We start from the raw sequence: 20,947 nt of genomic DNA on the forward strand, positions 1-20,947 counted from the left end.
CCAGGCCTGCGTGGCGGTAGTGAGCTACGGTTACCTTTAACCGGGAAGGGGGTTGCGCTCCGTAGGAGTGGCTCCTATGGTTCGACATCGCCTCACCCGGCGTAAACGAAGGCGGCCAAGCTAGATGGTACTTGAACACGGCAGCTAACATTGGAGATTTGCATTTCCAAAGGAAGAGATATTTAGTTATCTCGTCTTTGAGCCAGACCCTACCGCCATGGCTCTTTACGAATATGTCACTCAGGAGCAGCTTGCGGGCTTCGACAAATATAAGGTACGATTTATAGGTTACAATGGCATGCTAGCAGCTAGCCGCTGAGCGGACAGGTTCTGTGCGTTTAGCAGCTAGTTGTCACGATCTGCAGGGTGCTTCCCCTGAAAAATGTGTAAAGGTACTCAGAGTTTACGGAACGATACCGGATGTTTGCCATTTTTCCTGTTGAAAATAAAAGCCGCAAAGTAGCTCATCTCATATTCACCAATGGTGCGTTTTTGGTTTGAAAAGTTTGCTCGGAAGTGTCTGTATTTTCTGTGTTTTACTTTACATTTGGTGCATATGCGCTAACAGCTAGCGACTCCTCTCTGCTTATGTTGTATTTGAATGGAGGCTTCTTTGCTTTGACACCACAGAGACTTTATCTATTTCCTTTTTATTGGACTCCAGCTGTTATTATTATTATTTTTTATTTCAGCTACTGTAAGGAATAAAACTGCTAACGAACACCTGTAATGGTAGCGTGGAGAGGAAACCATTGAATTGGATCCAGTAGGATATGAGAAACAAAGAAGCACATTAAAAACGTCTAAATACAATTGTAAAAAATTCTGGGGTGTGCAACATTGTCTTTTGATGGGTTTTGAACGGAATCACACTTTGTGTTTTCCAACTAATAGCATTTTTGTTGTTAGTTAATTCCCATAAGGATGCGCTTCACTGGGCTATTACCAGTGCGCTCATCTGTAAGGGCATGGAAGTCATGGAGTATTTTAAGAAGTAAGTTGATCTTTGAATATCTTCATTTCTTTAACATGTGCTATAACATTACAACTTTTTCTATATATTTTGCATTATTTCAGTCAAGTTTCTTCTTCCTTTAAAACCCTAGTGTGGGTACTCGGGCTCCTTCCTAATACCTCGTGCTTTTACTGCTTCACACAGCAGCAAAAGCAAGAGTCGTCATATATCTCTGATTGTCACAAGAAACCATTTTTTCCCAGTTTTTTTCCTTGTAAGTGGCTTCCTCTGTCTAATAGCAGCCGTAACCCAAGCACTGGTTTCTAGCAGACAGCAGAGAAGGACAAATGAGAGCAAATGAGGGGATTGTGACTCTCCTTGAAAACAGAGGTTGCTTTCTCAAAAGGGGAATAAAGATGCATATAGATGAGCTTTAAGTGGGAAGAACACAAGAGCGTGGAGATTGCTCAGCTGATCAGTTCACTTTTTTTTCTGTCACTCCACTTCTCACATTCCTTTGTAACAGGTCACAGACTGCAGGGCCACCTTAGTTGGTGTGAAAGTGACATACTTGCGTATCTGTTAATGCACACAGACTATGATTATAGTGCCTGTTTTTCCATGTGTGGTTATAAATAATCACACAGGTGATTACACAAACAACCTATTTCATTACATATTATAATCATCATTATCTACAGTGAACACGCTGTCAGTATTGCAGCAGTAGATAAACATTTTCATATTAGGTTAGATAAATCATTGTGTAGGCTTGAGTGAGAGCACTGTGTAGTAAAATTAGCCTGTTGCAGTATTAAGTGCTGCACTGTATTCACAGTGAACTTGGAAAGTGAAGACTGGGGAGCCCAGCTTTTGTAAGAACAGTGTATTTAACAAAAACAAAGCAAAACAAAAAAACAATAGTTTTGTGTAGTCCCCTAAAAATGAAGATCCCACCCAGGAGTGACAGTGCGATCAAAGTCTATCGCAGGAGATGGGTGTGCCAAAGGATTGATATCAAAGAGTCAATATTTACTCATAATAGGAAAGCCTACCAAAATAAAACACACAGTCCAATGCAATATAGCTTTTACATTGGGTCCTACAATGGATAAAGGTGCACACTGCAATCAGTTTTATTCTTATTTAGTACCAAGACGGTCCAGTTAACAAGGCAGTTGCTTTGCTTTATCTGCAATGAAATACAGAATTAAAGACCTGTTTGTGATCACACCTCTGTGCCTCTTTGCAGTACAGCGCAGTGGACTCGAATCCCCTGTCCATCTACGTCATGCATCCTTTCTGGAACCTTGTTGTGAAGGTGAGGAAGACCCGTCCAGCTTAATGTGTCAGTTGCAGGCTACATCATTAATGAGATTTCCAGCCGTGTGCTGTGATACAGTAGCGAGACGACCTGATGCATTACCAGCGCGCATTTTTCTGCCAGTGTCAGAACACATCAATCACTGATTGTAATGGTTTGTTTTAGATTTGGGAGGATTTTTTGTTGTTGTTGTTTTTAATGCTGTCATTTAACCAGACAGTCATTTGAAAAGGTTCATATTAATATACATAAATCTTCTATTCAGCAGTACTAATTAAATTCCAGTTATTCAATATGCCATTACTATGATGAGAAAACTGTGTGTGAGAGCTGAGTGCCATGATCATGAATTGTTGTTCTCACAGCCGTTTTTTTTTTTTTTTTCTCACTCTTTTCTCAACAGTTTCTACCCACATGGTTGGCACCAAACCTCATTACATTTACAGGCTTTATGTTCCTTGTGTTGAACTTCCTCATGTTGGCCTTCTACGACTTTGACTTCAATGCATCTTGTAGGTCATTCACTTTTTCTTTTTTCTTAAACTGGGGAGGGTTGCTCAGTTTGTTTTCCCTCAAACAGACTAGACGTGGGTTGAATCCATCGCTGTTGTCTAGAGTAGGAAGAGAGATTCAGACATGTGCAAGTTTGTTTATGGAAGGCAAAGTCCAGCGATCGACTGCCTATAGTGGCTCATGGTAATCACTAACTCGTTACGTCATTCACACAGGCAACAACACCCAGGGAGCTGTTCATGTTAACATGCCCAGCCTACATCTCTGTATTGCAAATAAGATACTTTGCTCTGGCATGTCTGCTGTCCAGTCTAAGTGGTTACCTTATACACACATAAATGAAACACTCATGGACAAAAGGCTGACCTACAGTCAATATGAGGGCCAGTCAGGATTTTTTTCTGTCAGTACTGAGCTCTTACAGGAATAGCTAATCCAAACAGTGCACACATATTAACAGTTGTCCTAAAATATTGACTTTTTTAGATTGGATAACATTGGTCTAATGAGTGGAATCAGTAATGTGGAAAATTACTCTAGTCTAAGTTTTTCATGATCTCCATGTGTCGTGCCATATACTCACAATGTTTGTTTCTCAGCTGCAGGATACCAACACGTGCCTAGTTGGGTCTGGGTTGCAGCAGGGATCTTCAACTTCTTAGCCTATACACTTGGTGAGTTCTGACCTCTGCAACTCCATGTGGCTTGTTTTTATTTTTATTGTACATTTTTTTTCCCTTCTTACTCATGGGAAGTAGAGAAACTCACAGGGAAGTGCAGTGCCTCTCGAAAGCTTAAAGGCCCCTATTCTGTTTTTGTTTCGGATGTTTAGTTTATAGAATGAGGCACGCAGACACCTGTTTTTCTGTTTTTGCTATAATTGGATTGTTTATATGCACTCATGTTACATCTCATAGCATTACATTTTCATTTTTTAGAAGTATCTCTAACTGAAATCATAAAAGTTATCAGACTATTTGTAACTTGAATCAGATAAAGTTGCACTTGTCTGTCTAAAGCTATGCATGACATCCTGGAGGTATGTGTATGAAATATAAGGGACCAACCACCATTGCAACAACATTATAAGAGTAAATATATTGCACTCCCAATTCTGATATCTATACATTTTATTTAAAAAAAAAAAAAACTTGAAGGAAAGCATATTTGAAATAAAATTGTTGTCTGATATTCAGTATGACGTGTGGTTGTCAAGGCTTCAAAAAAGAGACGTATCTTCTGACAAGTAGCAAGGTGGGGGAAATCCAGGCTGGAAAATGTCATTGGGGAAATGGATTTCAGTACATATGGCTGCCCACTTAATAGCTATAACATAAGTACAGTGGTCCCTCGCTATAATGCGGTTCACCTTTCACAGTCTTGCTGTTTTGCTGATTTTTTGTGTGTGCAATTTTGCATGCTTTAAAAAAAATTTTTTTTAAACAGCGCATTGTGTAATGTGTTCTGATTGGCTGTAGACCATTGTCAATCAATCTCGTGCCGTGTCTCTTGTACAGTACAGAATGCGTTCAGCTTGTCAAATTTATCTAAATCTTTGATCGCTAGCGGTGTGACTCTGAAGTGCTGTACTGTATGTTTGTAAGTTTTCTCCAACAAACAAAAAAATGTCGATGAAACGTTTCGCACCGTCAAAGGCAATCACGGGTGCCTTTGGTGTTATTCTGTAATACTGGACTTATTTTTCTACGAAGGTTTGAACTTTTAGAGTGTTTAAACCATAAAGAAAAGTGGGAAAATGTTCATGCCTGTCGGAGAAAAGTGTAGAAAGTGTGTAGTGAGGGGTTTTACAGGCATAAAACATCTATAATAATTGTAAAAAAATAAAGTTAGCTACTTCGTTTCAATTCAATTTTCAATTCAATTCAATTTTATTTATATAGCGCCAAATCACAACAAAAGTCGCCTCAAGGCGCTTCATAGATACAGAGAAAAACCCAACAATCATATGACCCCCTATGAGCAAGCACTTTGGCGACAGTGGGAAGGAAAAACTCCCTTTTAACAGGAAGAAACCTCCGGCAGAACCAGGCTCAGGGAGGGGCGGCCATCTGCTGCGACCGGTTGGGGTGAGAGAAGGAAGACAGGATAAAAGACATGCTGCGGAAGAGAGACAGAGGTTAATAACAGATATGATTCAATGCAGAGAGGTCTATTAATACATAGTGAGTGAGAAAGGTGACTGGAAAGGAAAAACTCAATGCATCATGGGAATCCCCCGGCAGCCTACGTCTATTGCAGCATAACTAAGGGAGGATTCAGGGTCACCTGGTCCAGCCCTAACTATATGCTTTAGCAAAAAGGAAAGTTTTAAGCCTAATCTTAAAAGTAGAGATAGTGTCTGTCTCCCGAATCCAAACTGGAAGCTGGTTCCACAGAAGAGGGGCCTGAAAACTGAAGGCTCTGCCTCCCATTCTACTTTTAAATACTCTAGGAACAACAAGTAGGCCTGCAGAGCGAGAGCGAAGTGCTCTAATAGGGTGATATGGTACTACAAGGTCATTAAGATAAGATGGGGCCTGATTATTTAAGACCTCGTATGTGAGGAGCAGGATTTTGAATTCAATTCTGGATTTAACAGGAAGCCAATGAAGGGAAGCCAAAACAGGAGAAATATGCTCTCTCCTTCTAGTCCCTGTCAGTACTCTTGCTGCAGCATTTTGGATTAGCTGAAGGCTTTTCAGTGAGTTTTTTGGACATCCTGATAATAATGAATTACAGTAGTCCAGCCTGGAAGTAATAAATGCATGAACTAGTTTTTCAGCGTCACTCTGAGACAGGATATTTCTAATTTTAGAGATGTTGCGCAAATGGAAGAAAGCAGTCTTACATATTTGTTTAATATGTGCGTTGAAGGACATGTCCTGGTCAAAAATGACTCCAAGGTTCCTCACAGCGTTACTGGAGGCCAAGGTAATGCCATCCAGAGTATGAATCTGGTTAGATACCATATTTCTAAGATTTTCAGGGCCGAGTACAATAACCTCAGTTTTATCTGAATTAAGAAGCAGAAAGTTAGCGGCCATCCAGGTCTTTATGTCTTTAAGACATTCCTGCAGTTTAACTAATTGGTGTGTGTTATCTGGCTTCATGGACAGATAGAGCTGGGTGTCATCTGCATAGCAGTGAAAATGTATGCTATGTCTTCTAATGATGCTGCCTAAGGGAAGCATGTATAATGTAAACAGAATTGGTCCTAGCACTGAACCCTGTGGAACTCCATAATTAACCTCAGTGTGTGAAGAGGACTCTCCATTTACATGCACAAATTGGAGTCTATTAGATAGATATGATACAAACCACTGCAGTGCAGTACCTGTAATACCTACAGCATGTTCTAATCGCTCTAATAGGATATTATGGTCGACAGTATCGAACGCTGCACTGAGGTCTAGCAGGACAAGCACAGAGATGAGTCCACTGTCAGAGGCCATAAGAAGATCATTTGTAACCTTCACTAAAGCTGTTTCTGTGCTGTGATGAGCTCTGAAACCTGACTGAAACTCTTCAAATAAACCATTCCTCTGCAGATGATCTGTTAGCTGTTTGACAACTACTCTTTCAAGGATTTTTGATATGAAAGGAAGGTTGGAGATTGGCCTATAATTAGCTAAGACTGCTGGGTCTAGAGATGGCTTTTTGAGTAAAGGTTTAACCACAGCCAGCTTGAAGGCCTGTGGTACATAGCCGACCATTAGAGATAGGTTGATCATATTTAAGATCGAAGAATTAATCAATGGCAGGACTTCTTTGAGCAGTTTTGTAGGAATGGGGTCTAAAAGACACGTTGATGGTTTGGAGGAAGTAATTATTGAAGTTAACTCAGAAAGATCAATTGGAGAAAAAGAGTCTAACTTAACATCAATGGTACTAAGAGTAGCTGTAGATAATATTACATCTGTGGGATGATTACTGGTAATTTTTTCTCTAATGATAAAAATTTTATTTGTGAAGAAGTTCATGAAGTCATTACTATTGTAATTATTGTTATGTAAATGTAAATTGTTATTGTAAATGTAAATGTTATCAGGAAATGATCAGACAGGAGAGGGTTTTCAGGAAACACTGTTAAATGTTCAGTTTCTATGCCATATGTTAAAACAAGATCTAGAGTGTGATTAAAGTGGTGGGTGGGTTCTTTTACATTTTGAGAGAAGCCAATTGAGTCTAATAACAGACTAAATGCCATGTTGAGGCTGTCATTTTTAGCATCTACATGGATGTTAAAATCACCCACAATAATTATTTTATTTGAGCTCAGAACTAAATTAGATATAAAGTCTGAGAAATCAGACAGAAACTCTGTGTAAGGCCCAGGTGGACGATAGATGATAACAAGTAAGACTGGTTTCGTGGGTTATTTTTAGAACGTAAGTACCGCGATAAATGAGGGACCGCTGTAATTGGCTTTTGTTAAATTCTCCAAATTCTGTTTGATCTTTGGGCTGAAGGAAGGACAATACTCAGTGTATAAATGCTCAATCAACAATCTTTTATTCCATACATTTTCAACACTTTATCTGCCTAAACCATCCAGAGGGGAGATGAGCGCGGGAAGGTGTCCACCTGATCTGGAAGTGTCTGAGCGTTCCTCAGATTCTTATAGCTTCAGCCCCCCCACCTAGTCATAAAACCTAAACATTCACATTCTTTCTCTCTCTCAGTGAGCCTAAGTTATGACCTTGGCTTCCTGTGCAGTATGTTCTGTTCTTTTCTAATCAGACAAATAAGGTGATGGCTCTCTGAAAACAGTATTTCTTATAACTCAGCAGTATAATGCATCATAGGGCTGCACGATTTTGCATAAAATGAGAGTCACGATTTTTTTTTGCTTAGAATTGAGATCACGATTCTCTCACGATTTTCTTTTCCAGTATAAATATTTATTGCACTTATTAACTGCACATCAACTTCGTAACAGTTGAGACTGAACATAAAAACAATAAATAAACATAAAAACAACCAATGTCTCACATTTTGTCATTGCCGCAAAATGTTGTACTGCTTGAAATTCCGTCTCCACCGTTGCTCGACACTGCGTGTATAGAGCAGGTAGTGCAACAATAGAAAAATAGTTGCGGGACGGCATTGTGTAGCGTTTGTCTAGGGTGTTGATCATTTTCCTAAATCCCTCGTTTTGCACAGTGTTGATGGGAGCCATATCTTTGGTCAGGTGATAAGTGATAGCCTCCGTAATTTCTTTGTGCCTGCGGGAGTTCGACGGGTATAGGGAAGCGCTGTATAAGGTTCCCGTTATTGATGTTTGGGTGGTTGACCGGGACGGATTTTCTCCAGTCACTTTCTCGTCATCCCTGACGTGCTCTCCGTTGTTTTTTCCCTGCCAATTTTAGCAGCCAGCTTCTGTATCACGTGGTATAAGGCTCCGCCCTTGTCATTTGTTGAGCAGGAAGAGTGAGCGCTTGTTTTCATGCAGATTACGTCCCGGATCAAAATGCGGTACAATCGTTGTCGTCTTTTTTTTTTTTTTTTAATCGTTGTCATTTGGAAATGAGATCGAACATAAGTATGAATTGAGATCGCGATTTTCTAACGATTAATCGTGCATCCCTAATGCATCATAAAACAATATCATTCATTCACAATAAATGAGCAGTCTAATGTAATACAAATCAGTTTAATAACTGTAATAGTTATCACCTCTTCAGGAGAATAATGCAAACTAAAACTACATAATGATTTCACAATCTTTAATTAGGGGTCTATATAAGATAATATAATAATCTCACACTTTGAAGCAGCTTCATTCCCTGACTGTAGAGAAGGGTCACACTGCAGCATCCTGAAACACAAGCCATTCCTGCTGGACTGCAGAGTTAGGTTAGAGTTGAATCCTCTCTCCTTTTCTTCTGTTTGTCCTGAACACCATTAGTGAATGACTGATAGGGCTGTTCGATATAACGATATATATCGGATGACGATATAAAAACATCTATCGTTTCATTTTACGCTATCGTTTGTTTCGTGGTGTCACAAAATAAACTGTTTACGGCAATATTTTTCATCGTTTTGATGGTCACTGTAGTGGTTATATTAATTTCTTAAAGTTCTCTCTTTCTCTTATATTTAATATAACCACACTACGGACGGACAAGCGCCTGTTTTTGTGGGTCGTCGTTCGCAACAACGACGGTAAAACCATCGCGTGTCCGCTTGTTTATTTTCCACATAAACCTTTCACAATAAAGCTCAAGATCCTGTTGAGACTTTTCAAAATAAACTGAATCACGTGAAAGATGCAGAGTATTTATGGATGAGAAGCAAAAAAAGAGCCGTCAGGTGCTAAAAAATAAACCTTAGACTCAAATGTTAGAACAGGCTTTTCCCCGCAGCACGCCATGTAATAAATACTCACAAAGAAAACGGCGGCCGTTACAACTTATGTCTAAAAATGTATCGTTTCATGCATCGGTTAAAACACTCGACTCCAGCTACACGACACCCAGCTGGAAACACTTCCCGCAAGTCGGGCTGCCCGAGATTCACAGAATTTCCAGAAAATGTTACATTTTTGTGATTTATATCGTTATTGGACGATAGATGTCTTAATTAGAGATGGCACGATACCACTTTTTTATGTCCGATACCGATATCATAAATTTGGATATCTGCCGATACCGATATGAATCCGATATAGTGTATTTTTTAATCAATAAAACAAAAAAAACCCCACTAAAGCTATTCTGTTATACCTGTATGCAAAAAATACACTGCACCCAAAATATTTCATAGTTCAGCAAAACTGATCAATCTAATAAACTTAAACCTACTCCATCCTCCCTATTCTGGTATTTTAAAGAGTACTTAGCAGAAATATTAAGCAACCAAACTAATAGGGTTGCAAACTCCCAGCAAAAAAAATAAAATAAAATAAAATAGGGAACCACCTCCCACCCTCCACCTCATGATGCTTAATTGACGTAATCAACTATAATTTGATGCAGTGTGAAAAGAAAAAAAAAAAAAAAAAAAAAAATACACAGAAATCAGTTATTTTTCAAGAATAATCAAATAGATTCAACACCTTTCTTCAACAAAATTGCAGACTGCACAGATGGTACCTTCCCAAAGGAAAAAGTACTATAGCTTACTAGGGTATATTAGACTTAATAGTTACTATATACAGTAATGGACTTCTATACATTTTACATCAGATTAAAAACTTTGGGTGTAAGATTCGGATAATTATTTATTAAAAGCTAGACATTTTAAATGAGAATAAGAAAGAAAAGTCTGTCTTTGTGCCCCCTTCTTCCTGTTCATGCCCTATCGGCCCCCCTGGCTAAACTTTGCTAGATCCGCCCTGCACAGTTACCAGCCGTCAGCTACGTAGAAAAGGATCCTGGTGTAGAAAGTAATATTAAATAAATTCTAACAACAGCTTATCAAGCTTAAACGTGCTGCTGTTGTTCAGCCGCTGGTTTCCTCTTTCTGGCGCGAAGGGAGCAATAAAAGAAAAACAAGAGAGACGGACTCGCGACAGAAAAGCCGATCAGCTGATCATTAAGCAGTTTCATGATTGAAGTAGCAGCAGAAGAGGGAGAGAGAGAGGCGGTCACTCCATATATCTGTTGTTAAGCTTAACGCGGGAATGCTTTACAAACATTCAGAGATGAACTTACACACTTGCTTTACTTCTCTCTGGGGTAACTTCCTCGGAGATGAATAATCAAAGTGTTTTTATTGAGTTTTCAGAAAGCATATCATTCATACAGAAAAACTATACCCAGACAGAGAAGAAAAGAAAAAAAAAAAGGGAAAAAAAGGGGGGGGGGGGGGGGGGAGTTGCCAGTTATGGAGTAGACGGAAACTCATCTTCAAAATAGGAAATGAAAGGCTGCCAGACCTTAAAGAATTTCTTGGTGTTGCCCTGTATAGTAAATCTGAGATGTTCTAATTTGAGGTGTGCCATCACCTCTTCCACCCAGCGTTTATGGGATGGCGGTGTTGCCTTTATCCAGTTGAATAGAATCAATCTCCTAGCCAACAATGAGGTGAATGCTATTGCCTTCCTCTGAGAGGCTGTTAGTTGAGTTTCCCTCGGTGCCACACCAAAGATGGCTGTCAGAGGCATTGGTTCCATATCTTTATTATAAATGAATGAGAATGTTCGAAAGATGTTAGCCCAAAAGTCTTTCAGCCTGGAACAAGACCAGAACATGTGGCATAAGTTGGCTGGCACCTGTTTACATCTGGGGCAGGTCGGATCGGCCCCCTGGTACATTCTTGCCAGTTTCTCCCTTGACAAGTGGAGTCTGTGTAACACCTTGAACTGTACAGGGAGTGCAGAATTATTAGGCAAGTTGTATTTTTGAGGAATAATTTTATTATTGAACAACAACAACAATGTTCTCAATGAACCCAAAAAACTCATTAATATCAAAGCTGAATGTTTTTGGAAGTAGTTTTTAGTTTGTTTTTAGTTTTAGCTATTTTAGGGGGATATCTGTGTGTGCAGGTGACTATTACTGTGCATAATTATTAGGCAACTTAACAAAAAACAAATATATACCCATTTCAATCATTTATTTTTACCAGTGAAACCAATATAACATCTCCACATTCACAAATATACATTTCTGACATTCAAAAACAAAACAAAAACAAATCAGCGACCAATATAGCCACCTTTCTTTGCAAGGACACTCAAAAGCCTGCCATCCATGGATTCTGTCAGTGTTTTGATCTGTTCACCATCAACATTGCGTGCAGCAGCAACCACAGCCTCCCAGACACTGTTCAGAGAGGTGTACTGTTTTCCCTCCTTGTAAATCTCACATTTGATGATGGACCACAGGTTCTCAATGGGGTTCAGATCAGGTGAACAAGGAGGCCATGTCATTAGTTTTTCTTCTTTTATACCCTTTCTTGCCAGCCACGCTGTGGAGTACTTGGACGCGTGTGATGGAGCATTGTCCTGCATGAAAATCATGTTTTTCTTGAAGGATGCAGACTTCTTCCTGTACCACTGCTTGAAGAAGGTGTCTTCCAGAAACTGGCAGTAGGACTGGGAGTTGAGCTTGACTCCATCCTCAACCCGAAAAGGCCCCACAAGCTCATCTTTGATGATACCAGCCCAAACCAGTACTCCACCTCCACCTTGCTGGCGTCTGAGTCGGACTGGAGCTCTCTGCCCTTTACCAATCCAGCCACGGGCCCATCCATCTGGCCCATCAAGACTCACTCTCATTTCATCAGTCCATAAAACCTTAGAAAAATCAGTCTTGAGATATTTCTTGGCCCAGTCTTGACGTTTCAGCTTGTGTGTCTTGTTCAGTGGTGGTCGTCTTTCAGCCTTTCTTACCTTGGCCATGTCTCTGAGTATTGCACACCTTGTGCTTTTGGGCACTCCAGTGATGTTGCAGCTCTGAAATATGGCCAAACTGGTGGCAAGTGGCATCTTGGCAGCTGCACGCTTGACTTTTCTCAGTTCATGGGCAGTTATTTTGCGCCTTGGTTTTTCCACACGCTTCTTGCGACCCTGTTGACTATTTTGAATGAAACGCTTGATTGTTCGATGATCACGCTTCAGAAGCTTTGCAATTTTGAGACTGCTGCATCCCTCTGCAAGATATCTCACTATTTTTGACTTTTCTGAGCCTGTCAAGTCCTTCTTTTGACCCATTTTGCCAAAGGAAAGGAAGTTGCCTAATAATTATGCACACCTGATATAGGGTGTTGATGTCATTAGACCACACCCCTTCTCATTACAGAGATGCACATCACCTAATATGCTTAATTGGTAGTAGGCTTTCGAGCCTATACAGCTCGGAGTAAGACAACATGCATGAAGAGGATGATGTGGACAAAATACTCATTTGCCTAATAATTCTGCACTCCCTGTATCAATCCGTGTCTTACACATACAGAAGCAGAGTGTACTAGATCTACAGCCCCTCCCCAGTCAACCTCTGAAATGTCCAGCCCCAATTCTTCCTCCCATTTCCTTCTTACATTGTCCAGGGAGGGGGAAGCCACATTCTGAATATTTGCATATAGCATGGAGATTGTCCCCTTAGCAGTCGGATCTGTGTCCATCAGCTCGTCTATCCATCCGCTTTGTGGAAGCTCGAGGGAGGGGCTGAATGACTTTTTCACAAAGTCCCGAACCTGGAAATATCTAAAGTAATTAGTCTTGGAGGAGATTCCATAGTCCTTTTCCAGTTGAGCAGCAGACATAAAAGTACCATTTTTAAAAAGATGTTTGACACATTCCACCCCAGCTCTATGCCATTCCCTAAAGGCTGTTCCCCCGAGGGCTGGGGGAAACAAGTGATTTCCATAGATGGGAGCAGATAGGAGGGCGTTTCTGTTTTTAAAATGTGATCTGAATTGAGTCCAAATTTTCAAAGAATTAGATACCACCGGGTTGTTTGTGTAAAAATGTTTGCTCAAGGGTAGAGGAGCGCAGACCAGGGAGCGCAGGGACACTGGGCTAGAGACATACCTTTCCATATGAACCCATATTGGGGTTTCATCCTCATCTAACTCTTTAACCCAAAATAACAACTTATGTATATTAGCAGCAAAATAATAGTGCATATAGTTCGGCAGAGCCAGGCCTCCCTCTTCTTTCTGTCTCTCAAGAAACTCCCTTCTTATCCTGGGGACTATTTTTTTCCAAATAAAGGCAGACGTACATTTGTTCAATTCCTTAAAAAATGATTTAGGAATGAAAATCGGTATCGTCTGAAATAAATAGAGGAGCCGTGGCATTATATTCATTTTAACAGAATTTACCTTCCCTGCTAATGATAAGGGGAGCGATGCCCACCTTTCCATATCTAATTTTGCTTTGTCCAGTGCAACTTTAAAGTTATAGTCCAGTAAATCTTTATACTTACTAGTTACATTAACACCTAAATATGTGAATCTATCCTTATGTATTGCAAAGGGATAGGCCCGGAAAGAAAGTTTCCTCGCCTGTTTATTAATGGGGAAAAGAACACTTTTGTCTAAATTAATTTTATAGCCCGACACCCTCCCAAAATCTTTGATAATACCAAGGAGATGAAATGCCGGATTGCTAGCGAGGCTACAAATACACACGGCCGCTCTATCACGTGACCCGCACTGCAGCGATGTGCTATGGTTATGAGCCGAGTTACGCCATGTCGCAAGTTTTGCGAGGTGCTTTTTTGATATTTAATGGATCGGATTACATTTTTTTTATTTTTCTCCGATATCCGATCCAGTAATTTACATCAGTATCGGACCGATACCGATACGTAATATCGGATCGGTCCATCTCTAGTCTTAATATCGGGATATGAGATTTTGGTCATATCGCACAGCCCTAATGACTGATGACCTCAGTAATCACTGCGTGTAACATTAAATGTGAACGTTTAGACATGAACGAAGCCTCTTATCTCTGGGCATACTTTCAGTTTTGACTTTCTCATTGCAGTTTATGATAAATATCAGCTCACACAAGTGAATATCATCTTTTTATAATTGTCTGTTGCTCTCCCACTGACATGATCGGTGTTAGTTATACTGATCCCTTCTCATCTATCCTTCCGTCATACTCTGTGAACCATTAAAGTGAAGCAACCGTGATGTTTCATATGAGGCTGTGCTCCTGAGTGAACTGAATGAAGCCCAGTTGTGTTGGTGTAACAGTGAAGTGGGAAGTAGGAATGTTGCTCCCTTTGACCAGTTATGCTCAGCCTTAGCTGAGCAGAGATGTCATCATATATACATATCCCCATAAACTTGTACTGTATGTGCTGATTTGTGTCTGTCTGTGCTTTTTATAGATGGTGTTGATGGCAAACAGGCACGTCGCACCAACTCTTCCACACCGCTAGGGGAGCTTTTTGACCACGGTCTGGACAGCTGGGCCTGTGTCTTCTTTGTGGCCACTGTATACTCTATATTTGGGCGTGCGGAGAGTGGTGTCGGTGTGGTCACACTTTATTACATACTGTGGGTGGTGCTGTTCTCCTTCATACTGTCCCACTGGGAGAAATATAACACTGGCATCTTGTTTCTGCCTTGGGGATATGATATCAGCCAAGTGGTAAGTTTTTGGGCATTTGGATGATTGACAGTGTGAGACACTACACTAGACTTCTAAACATCTGTCTTGTGTCCTGTCTCCTTGCAGACAATCTCCCTTGTTTACTTGGTTACTGCTGCAGTGGGTGTGGAAACCTGGTACCAACCAGTTATTTTTCACCTTCTCTACAGAGACCTCTTCACCTTTATGATCATTGGTGAGCTGTGTTTAATTGCTCAGTTACTGAATATGTTCATTCATTAGCCAAAGCAGTGAAACTGAAACTAATTTCTGCTGATTTCCAGCTTGTTCCTTCACTGTGACCTTACCTATGAGCCTCTACAATGTCCTCAAGTAAGCACAACTTATATCAGCTTTAGATCATATTTTCTTTTTTCTCTTGCCTTTGCTAATTCTGTTCTTAACTGTTTTCCCACGGTGCTTTTGCAGGGGTTACAGGAATAACACACTGAAGCACAGCAGCCTGTATGAAGGTTTACTGCCTTTCCTCTCTCCGTTTCTTCTGTTTGTCCTGTCCACCATTTGGGTGATCTACTCTCCATCCAACATCCTGGAGCTGCAGCCCAGGATCTTCTACCTCATGGTGGGGACAGCTTTTGCCAACGTCACGGTAAGTGTGTGATTTTTTTTTTTTTTTTTTTTTTTTTTTTGTTACATGTTTTGTGTTGTTTTTTTCCTTCACCTCTGCAATGTAGTTTCCTCAGTCAGAATTTCTCACTAGAATTTCAAACTCTGTACTGATACCCAGGAAAATACTTGATGCCATTTTCTATACCAAAGATTTCGATTTCATTTGTGTTTTTTCAACTTGTCAAAGATAGATTACAATAGTCCTGGTCCATGCACATGTATTCAGCTACAGTCCTGTTTATTTCATGTGCTTCTGGTGACTTGGCTGGGTGATGTGAGGAAAATGTAATTTCATGATATTTTTCGGCTATATCGCGATACACAATATACATCGCAATATGTCTTGAAACCCAGTGCCCCCGAACCAGCCGGTGGAATCGGACTTACTGTGCCGCTTTTCTGTTTCTCTCGCCGATAGTTGTTGTAGCTCGTATCACAGCTGGCTTATTTAAAGTTTTCTTTGGTGTATGGTTCAGATTGCAGAGTTTAAAACAGTCTTAATTTTGCAGTGGATGACTTTTGAGCTGGTGGAAAGTTTTCTTGGTACTGCTACCTTTTGCGGCAGTAGTTTTACGGCATGTTTTGCAAATTACAGCATTATGTTCAACATCCTCCCGCTATCACCATATTTTTCCTTATCTGCTGGTATATAGACACGCATGCTCAGCGCAGTGCGCCCCCCTCCAACCAGAAAATGGTTGGAGGGGGGGCGGGGTTAATGATGCATTCGCAGCATGTGGGAGAAAAGAAAATTTAGAGTGAGTTACATTCAGACAGCTTAATATTTCCATGGCAACTTATACTGGATGGTTACAATAAAGCCATTTTAACCATCGTACGTGGAAAAACTTGAGATACATCGAGTTTATTCGATGTATCGCCCGCCAATACTTGGCACCGTATTTTTCTTTCTATAATGAGTTGTTAAGGTGGACTGCCACTGTTTCTGTTTAGTTGCTGGGGGACTTCAACTCAGACTTTTCAACTTCAGTGTGAGACTTTAGGAGCAACACAACACTTTTTAGACACTGATTGTGTTTTTCTGTTAAGTAATGCTGTCTGTTAACCTCACAGAGGGGCAAGACTAATAGCATTTGCTGCCTAACTCCCACAATAATGTTATCCTTTTATCAAGTAGCCACAGTTACTAGCTGTTGCCTTAAACCATAACTTAACAGATGGCTAATGTGACTGTTAAAACAGTATATAGGCTAACAGTAATGTGTATGTCAGCCTGGTTAACATTTATGTTTAATACTTGAGTGTTGGTGAAACAGTAGCTTTACTGACCTCATGGAATTCCTCAGAAATAGAAGGGTGTCGGTCTGTAAGATGCTTCACCGAGTATCTATTTTAGAAAATCAAAAAACAAACGGTACTATCATGTTTTCGGAAATCAAAACATGCCATACATATTACTTTTGATGAAGTACATAGTTAATGCTTTTTCACGTGTTTTTTGTGAATGTCTTTGTCTTTCAGTGTAAGCTGATTGTGTGTCAAATGAGTAACACACGCTGCCAGCCACTGAGCATACTGTTACTGCCCATGACAGCGGTGGTGGTGTTAGCCATCACCAGGGTCTTCACCAACGAGACGCTTCTGCTTTATTTGTGGACAGCTGCTGTCGTATTAGCGCACATACACTACGGCGTGTCTGTGGTAAGAGCACACATGCAAAGAACATGTTTGATTCCCTGCTGTGCAAAGAGGCTGCAGCTGTTCCAAAGACAAAGATGTGTTTGTTGCTGTAGCTCTGCCTTTATCCTGATTACCAGCACTGCAGCAGTGCCAGTAACACGCAGCCAACTGAGGCTAAGAAGACACTTAAAAAGCCCCCAAAAACAGTGATTGTGTTCATTTAGATCAAAACTTATAGACGTTAAAACACCAAATTCGAAAAGGTCTTCATTTATGTAGCCATTTTATACATAATACATCTTACTGCATGGTCTGTATAGCTGTAATGAATCATGCTTCTGTCCTATATGATTTAACTTGGAGAGAAAATGTGCATGTTAAAGAGCAATGGCCCAAAACCTGAACCCTGAGGAGACCAGTGATTTTCGTGTTCCTAAACTTTGCATTCAATACAGAACTGAACTGAAACAGAATATATGAAGGCCTTTGAATTTGAATTAACTGCTGTTTTTACCTTTTTCGTTGCTAGGTAAAACAGCTCAGTAACCACTTCAGCATCTTTGCCTTCTCCCTCAAGAAGCCCAACAGCGACTGACAGGAGGAGGAACGAATCGGCTTGAAAGGAGCAGAGGTTTAAGCTTCTCTCCTCCTCTGCTTACCGACACTTCACTTTCATCACCGCGGAAACTGCATCCCCTCCATCCATGACAACACTGCAAGTGGAAAGGACTAGGGTTTTCTTTTTCCAGTGTCTTCAAAAACACAGTCACTCTGAGCACACACGCTCACACTTCCCCTAACCTATCCACCAACCAAACTCTGGTGTCAGCGGTGTGGTGGGCCCAGGGGCTCTGGCTTCCGTCACTGATGATTGGCCAACTTGGTTGAGCCAATGAGGTGCAATTGTTTCCTACGGAAATGTGCTTCAGTCGCGAGGACAGGAGCCCAGACGAGCCATGCAAAGATAAACACTCGCATCGTTTGTTCTGCTATCTTTCGTGAGGGCCCTCATTGTCCCAGCGCAGTGCCCAGACCGCCCCCTTCTTATATTGTCCATAACAAGTCAATGCCTAACCCTTAACCGCACACGTTTCTACTCCAGGCCTCCACCCTCACACAGCCTGTCTTCTAAGTTCCGACTCAAAGTGAAGAAAGGCAGAAATTCCCCTCACTCCCGAGGTCTTCACAAAGATAGATGTACAAGCTAATTGACACAGGAAGATGCATTATTCTGTTTTAATGCAGATGAATAAATACTTTGTGGCAGATATTTGATTATAGACACAGCCACAAACACGCACACACACGTGTACTCTTAAAAGTATTATGAATGTATCATATGCCTTGGGGAAATGCCATTTCAGTTTTATTATATTAACAGGAATGCCTCAAGTAGTGTTGTTCTTGAACATGACCAAACCATCAAACTCTGGCCACATGTGGCTCCACAGCTGGGTCCAGTGTTTAAGGTTCTGGCATCCTTTTTTTCTAACTTAAATGAAACCGTAAAACATTGTACAAATTTCCCTCTGAAGTTCACTGTCTGCGCTGTTGTCTTAGAACAGAGTTGACTATAGAACAAACCCAGGTGACTTTTACTAACTTTCCACTTTGACCTCTGTCTGAGCACTGGCTTCCCAACTCTACCTACTGTCTGAGGTGTCGTGTCTTCATGCTGATTCGTTCTTTTCGTCTTCTTTTTTTTAAACATTTTTAAAACTGTGTTTTGGTTGTAGTTTTTAAAATTTTTTAACATACATCACGTCTTTTGGGGGGGGGGGTTGATTCAACTGTTGCTATGGCAATGGTGTGTGGTAAAGTTGCGCAGCACTTGAATGAAGAGTGGGTCCAAAAACCGCTAACGGAGCGGGCTCACTCTGAGGGAACAAGTCGTCGCACGGGACACCGCGAACTCCACAGCACCGCCTGGCTCCGTGGTCCCTCCTCGCACAGATACTGTCAGCTCCTCTATTTTTGTTTTTTCTCAGCAGTGTGTCTGATAACTTCTCGTTGCTTTTTCCGGTCCTGTGAAACACTGTTCCTCTCTTGTGATTGTAACTATGTATCCAGTGTGATAACCATTCAGTCATGGCCTCGGTACTTGGATTTTCATCAGACTGGTTTTCAAAGCATGCCGAGAGAAGAGGGGCAGGCTTGTTGTAGTTCAGCTCAGGTTGTTAGTTTCACCAGTTTGAGCTTCACTGTTTTTGAAAACCAGCCAAACCAGAAGAAAACCAGTATGTATGTATGTAAAGTTCTTGTTTACTTGGGGTACCTCAGTCTTTATTGAAAGGTGGGACAGGAAGAACCAGTAAGCTGAAAATAAAAGGACAAAACTCAACACTGAATAAGAATTATAGGAAAACCTTGGACTGGGCTCAGGAACAGTTTGTTAGTTATCTGACTGAATACGATTTACAGTCATAGTAAGCATCATCTCTTTATACAGTCTTCTTTATTTTAGGGATACATAGGTAACATGCACTGGGGATATATAAACAACGCTGGTATCATCTCTGCAGTTTTATCACTTGTGCAGAAGTTCTGTACGTAAACTGTTACTGAGCATCACTGAACACTGAGACCACAACACAACCTAGTTAGTGTCCCTGTATGGCTGGGAGGAACGTGGACAGCTAAGTAGGTGATTGTGATTCGCAGTACCTGTTTTCAGTCATTATCGCATTATAACAGTTGACACTGATAGGACAGTTTTGGGTTTTTTTTTAAAATAAATGATGTTTATGGAGCCCCGCTTCATGAAGTAGATTGTAGTAATATGGCAACAACTGTGACTGATTTAAGCCTGGCACAGTGAGCTAACTGTGTCTCTGGTGGGTTTGTGCACTGTCTGGGTATGTACAGCTCCATGAGTACATGTCTGTTTAAGTATGGGTGTATACGCTGTATGTGTGAATATCTCTGTAAATACATATTATTTCTTCTTCCTTTTTTTTTTTTTTTTTAACTGTAAGTGGGATTGTTGACTGTCTCACAGTTCGTGATGGGGTGTGATGCCAGTCAGCAGCACAAAACACAAAATGGTCTATGGAACAGTGTTTAAATGTGTCGATGTTAAGGGGTTTGTTGGTTTTGTTTGTTTGTTTTTAACAATTGTAGGAATTTTTTAAAATTTGTGCTGCTTTACCAGATGATGAGATCACCTCCAGGTCTTTTCTTTGGGATCCTGTGGAAAGGAGCAGTAGGATTTCCTCTCCAGGTTGCAGACACTACAAACTCAATCCAAACAGGGAATTCATATCAGAGAAAATGTTATCTGGGATTTTTTTTAATTATTATTATTTAAAGAAGGAAACAAAAAATTGTCATGCTGCTTCCTTAGTTTCTTTAGAATCCAATTTGTGTTCTTCAGCTTCACTCACCACCACGTAAGTCTTAACCACCCACCCTCAGATGAACCAAGCTGTTGTATAATGCTGCTCTGGCAAACACTCCAGAGCCTCAGTGTGGCTTCTTGTGATGTTGTACTTAACCAGTAGAAGAAGGACTGTACGGAAACAAATAAAAATAGATTTTCTTTAACATTTTGCTGTTGGCTGAGGTTTGAACTTCAGGGCTTGGAAGCCTGTCATTTCTTAAGTGTCCTCCTGAGGGTAGCAGAGAGCAGCATTCACTCACCTCATGTAGTAAGAGTGCTGCGCTGTGATTACATACAGCACTATGTTATTAGCTGCATGCAGAATATTCAGAGAAACTTTCCACAGTATCCCGACTGTTGTCTTTGAAGCTTTTGGGTGTCAGCGCAAATTTCTTGATTGGTTAAAAGCAGTGAATATTACAGCTGACCCATCTAACATTTGAG

The 20,947-nt window shown here is 40.7% G+C and overlaps 1 protein-coding gene across 1 annotated transcript; it reads left to right on the top strand.

Annotated features, from left to right (window-relative positions):
- Positions 1-56: 56 nt before the first annotated feature.
- selenoi (selenoprotein I) lies at positions 57-20,667 on the top strand. The gene is made up of 10 exons (XM_084952301.1): positions 57-274; positions 2,208-2,276; positions 2,683-2,791; positions 3,392-3,466; positions 14,591-14,853; positions 14,941-15,049; positions 15,138-15,186; positions 15,283-15,463; positions 16,966-17,145; positions 17,654-20,667. Exons 1-10 carry the CDS (start codon positions 218-220, stop codon positions 17,759-17,761), a joined length of 1,200 nt encoding a protein of 399 aa, XP_084808427.1. The 5' UTR covers positions 57-217; the 3' UTR covers positions 17,762-20,667.
- Positions 20,668-20,947: the final 280 nt, after the last annotated feature.

Source organism: Perissodus microlepis, chromosome 15, assembly GCF_051167445.1.
Source record: "Perissodus microlepis isolate ML-2025 ecotype Zambia chromosome 15, ASM5116744v1, whole genome shotgun sequence".
Lineage (NCBI taxonomy): Eukaryota > Metazoa > Chordata > Actinopteri > Cichliformes > Cichlidae > Perissodus > Perissodus microlepis.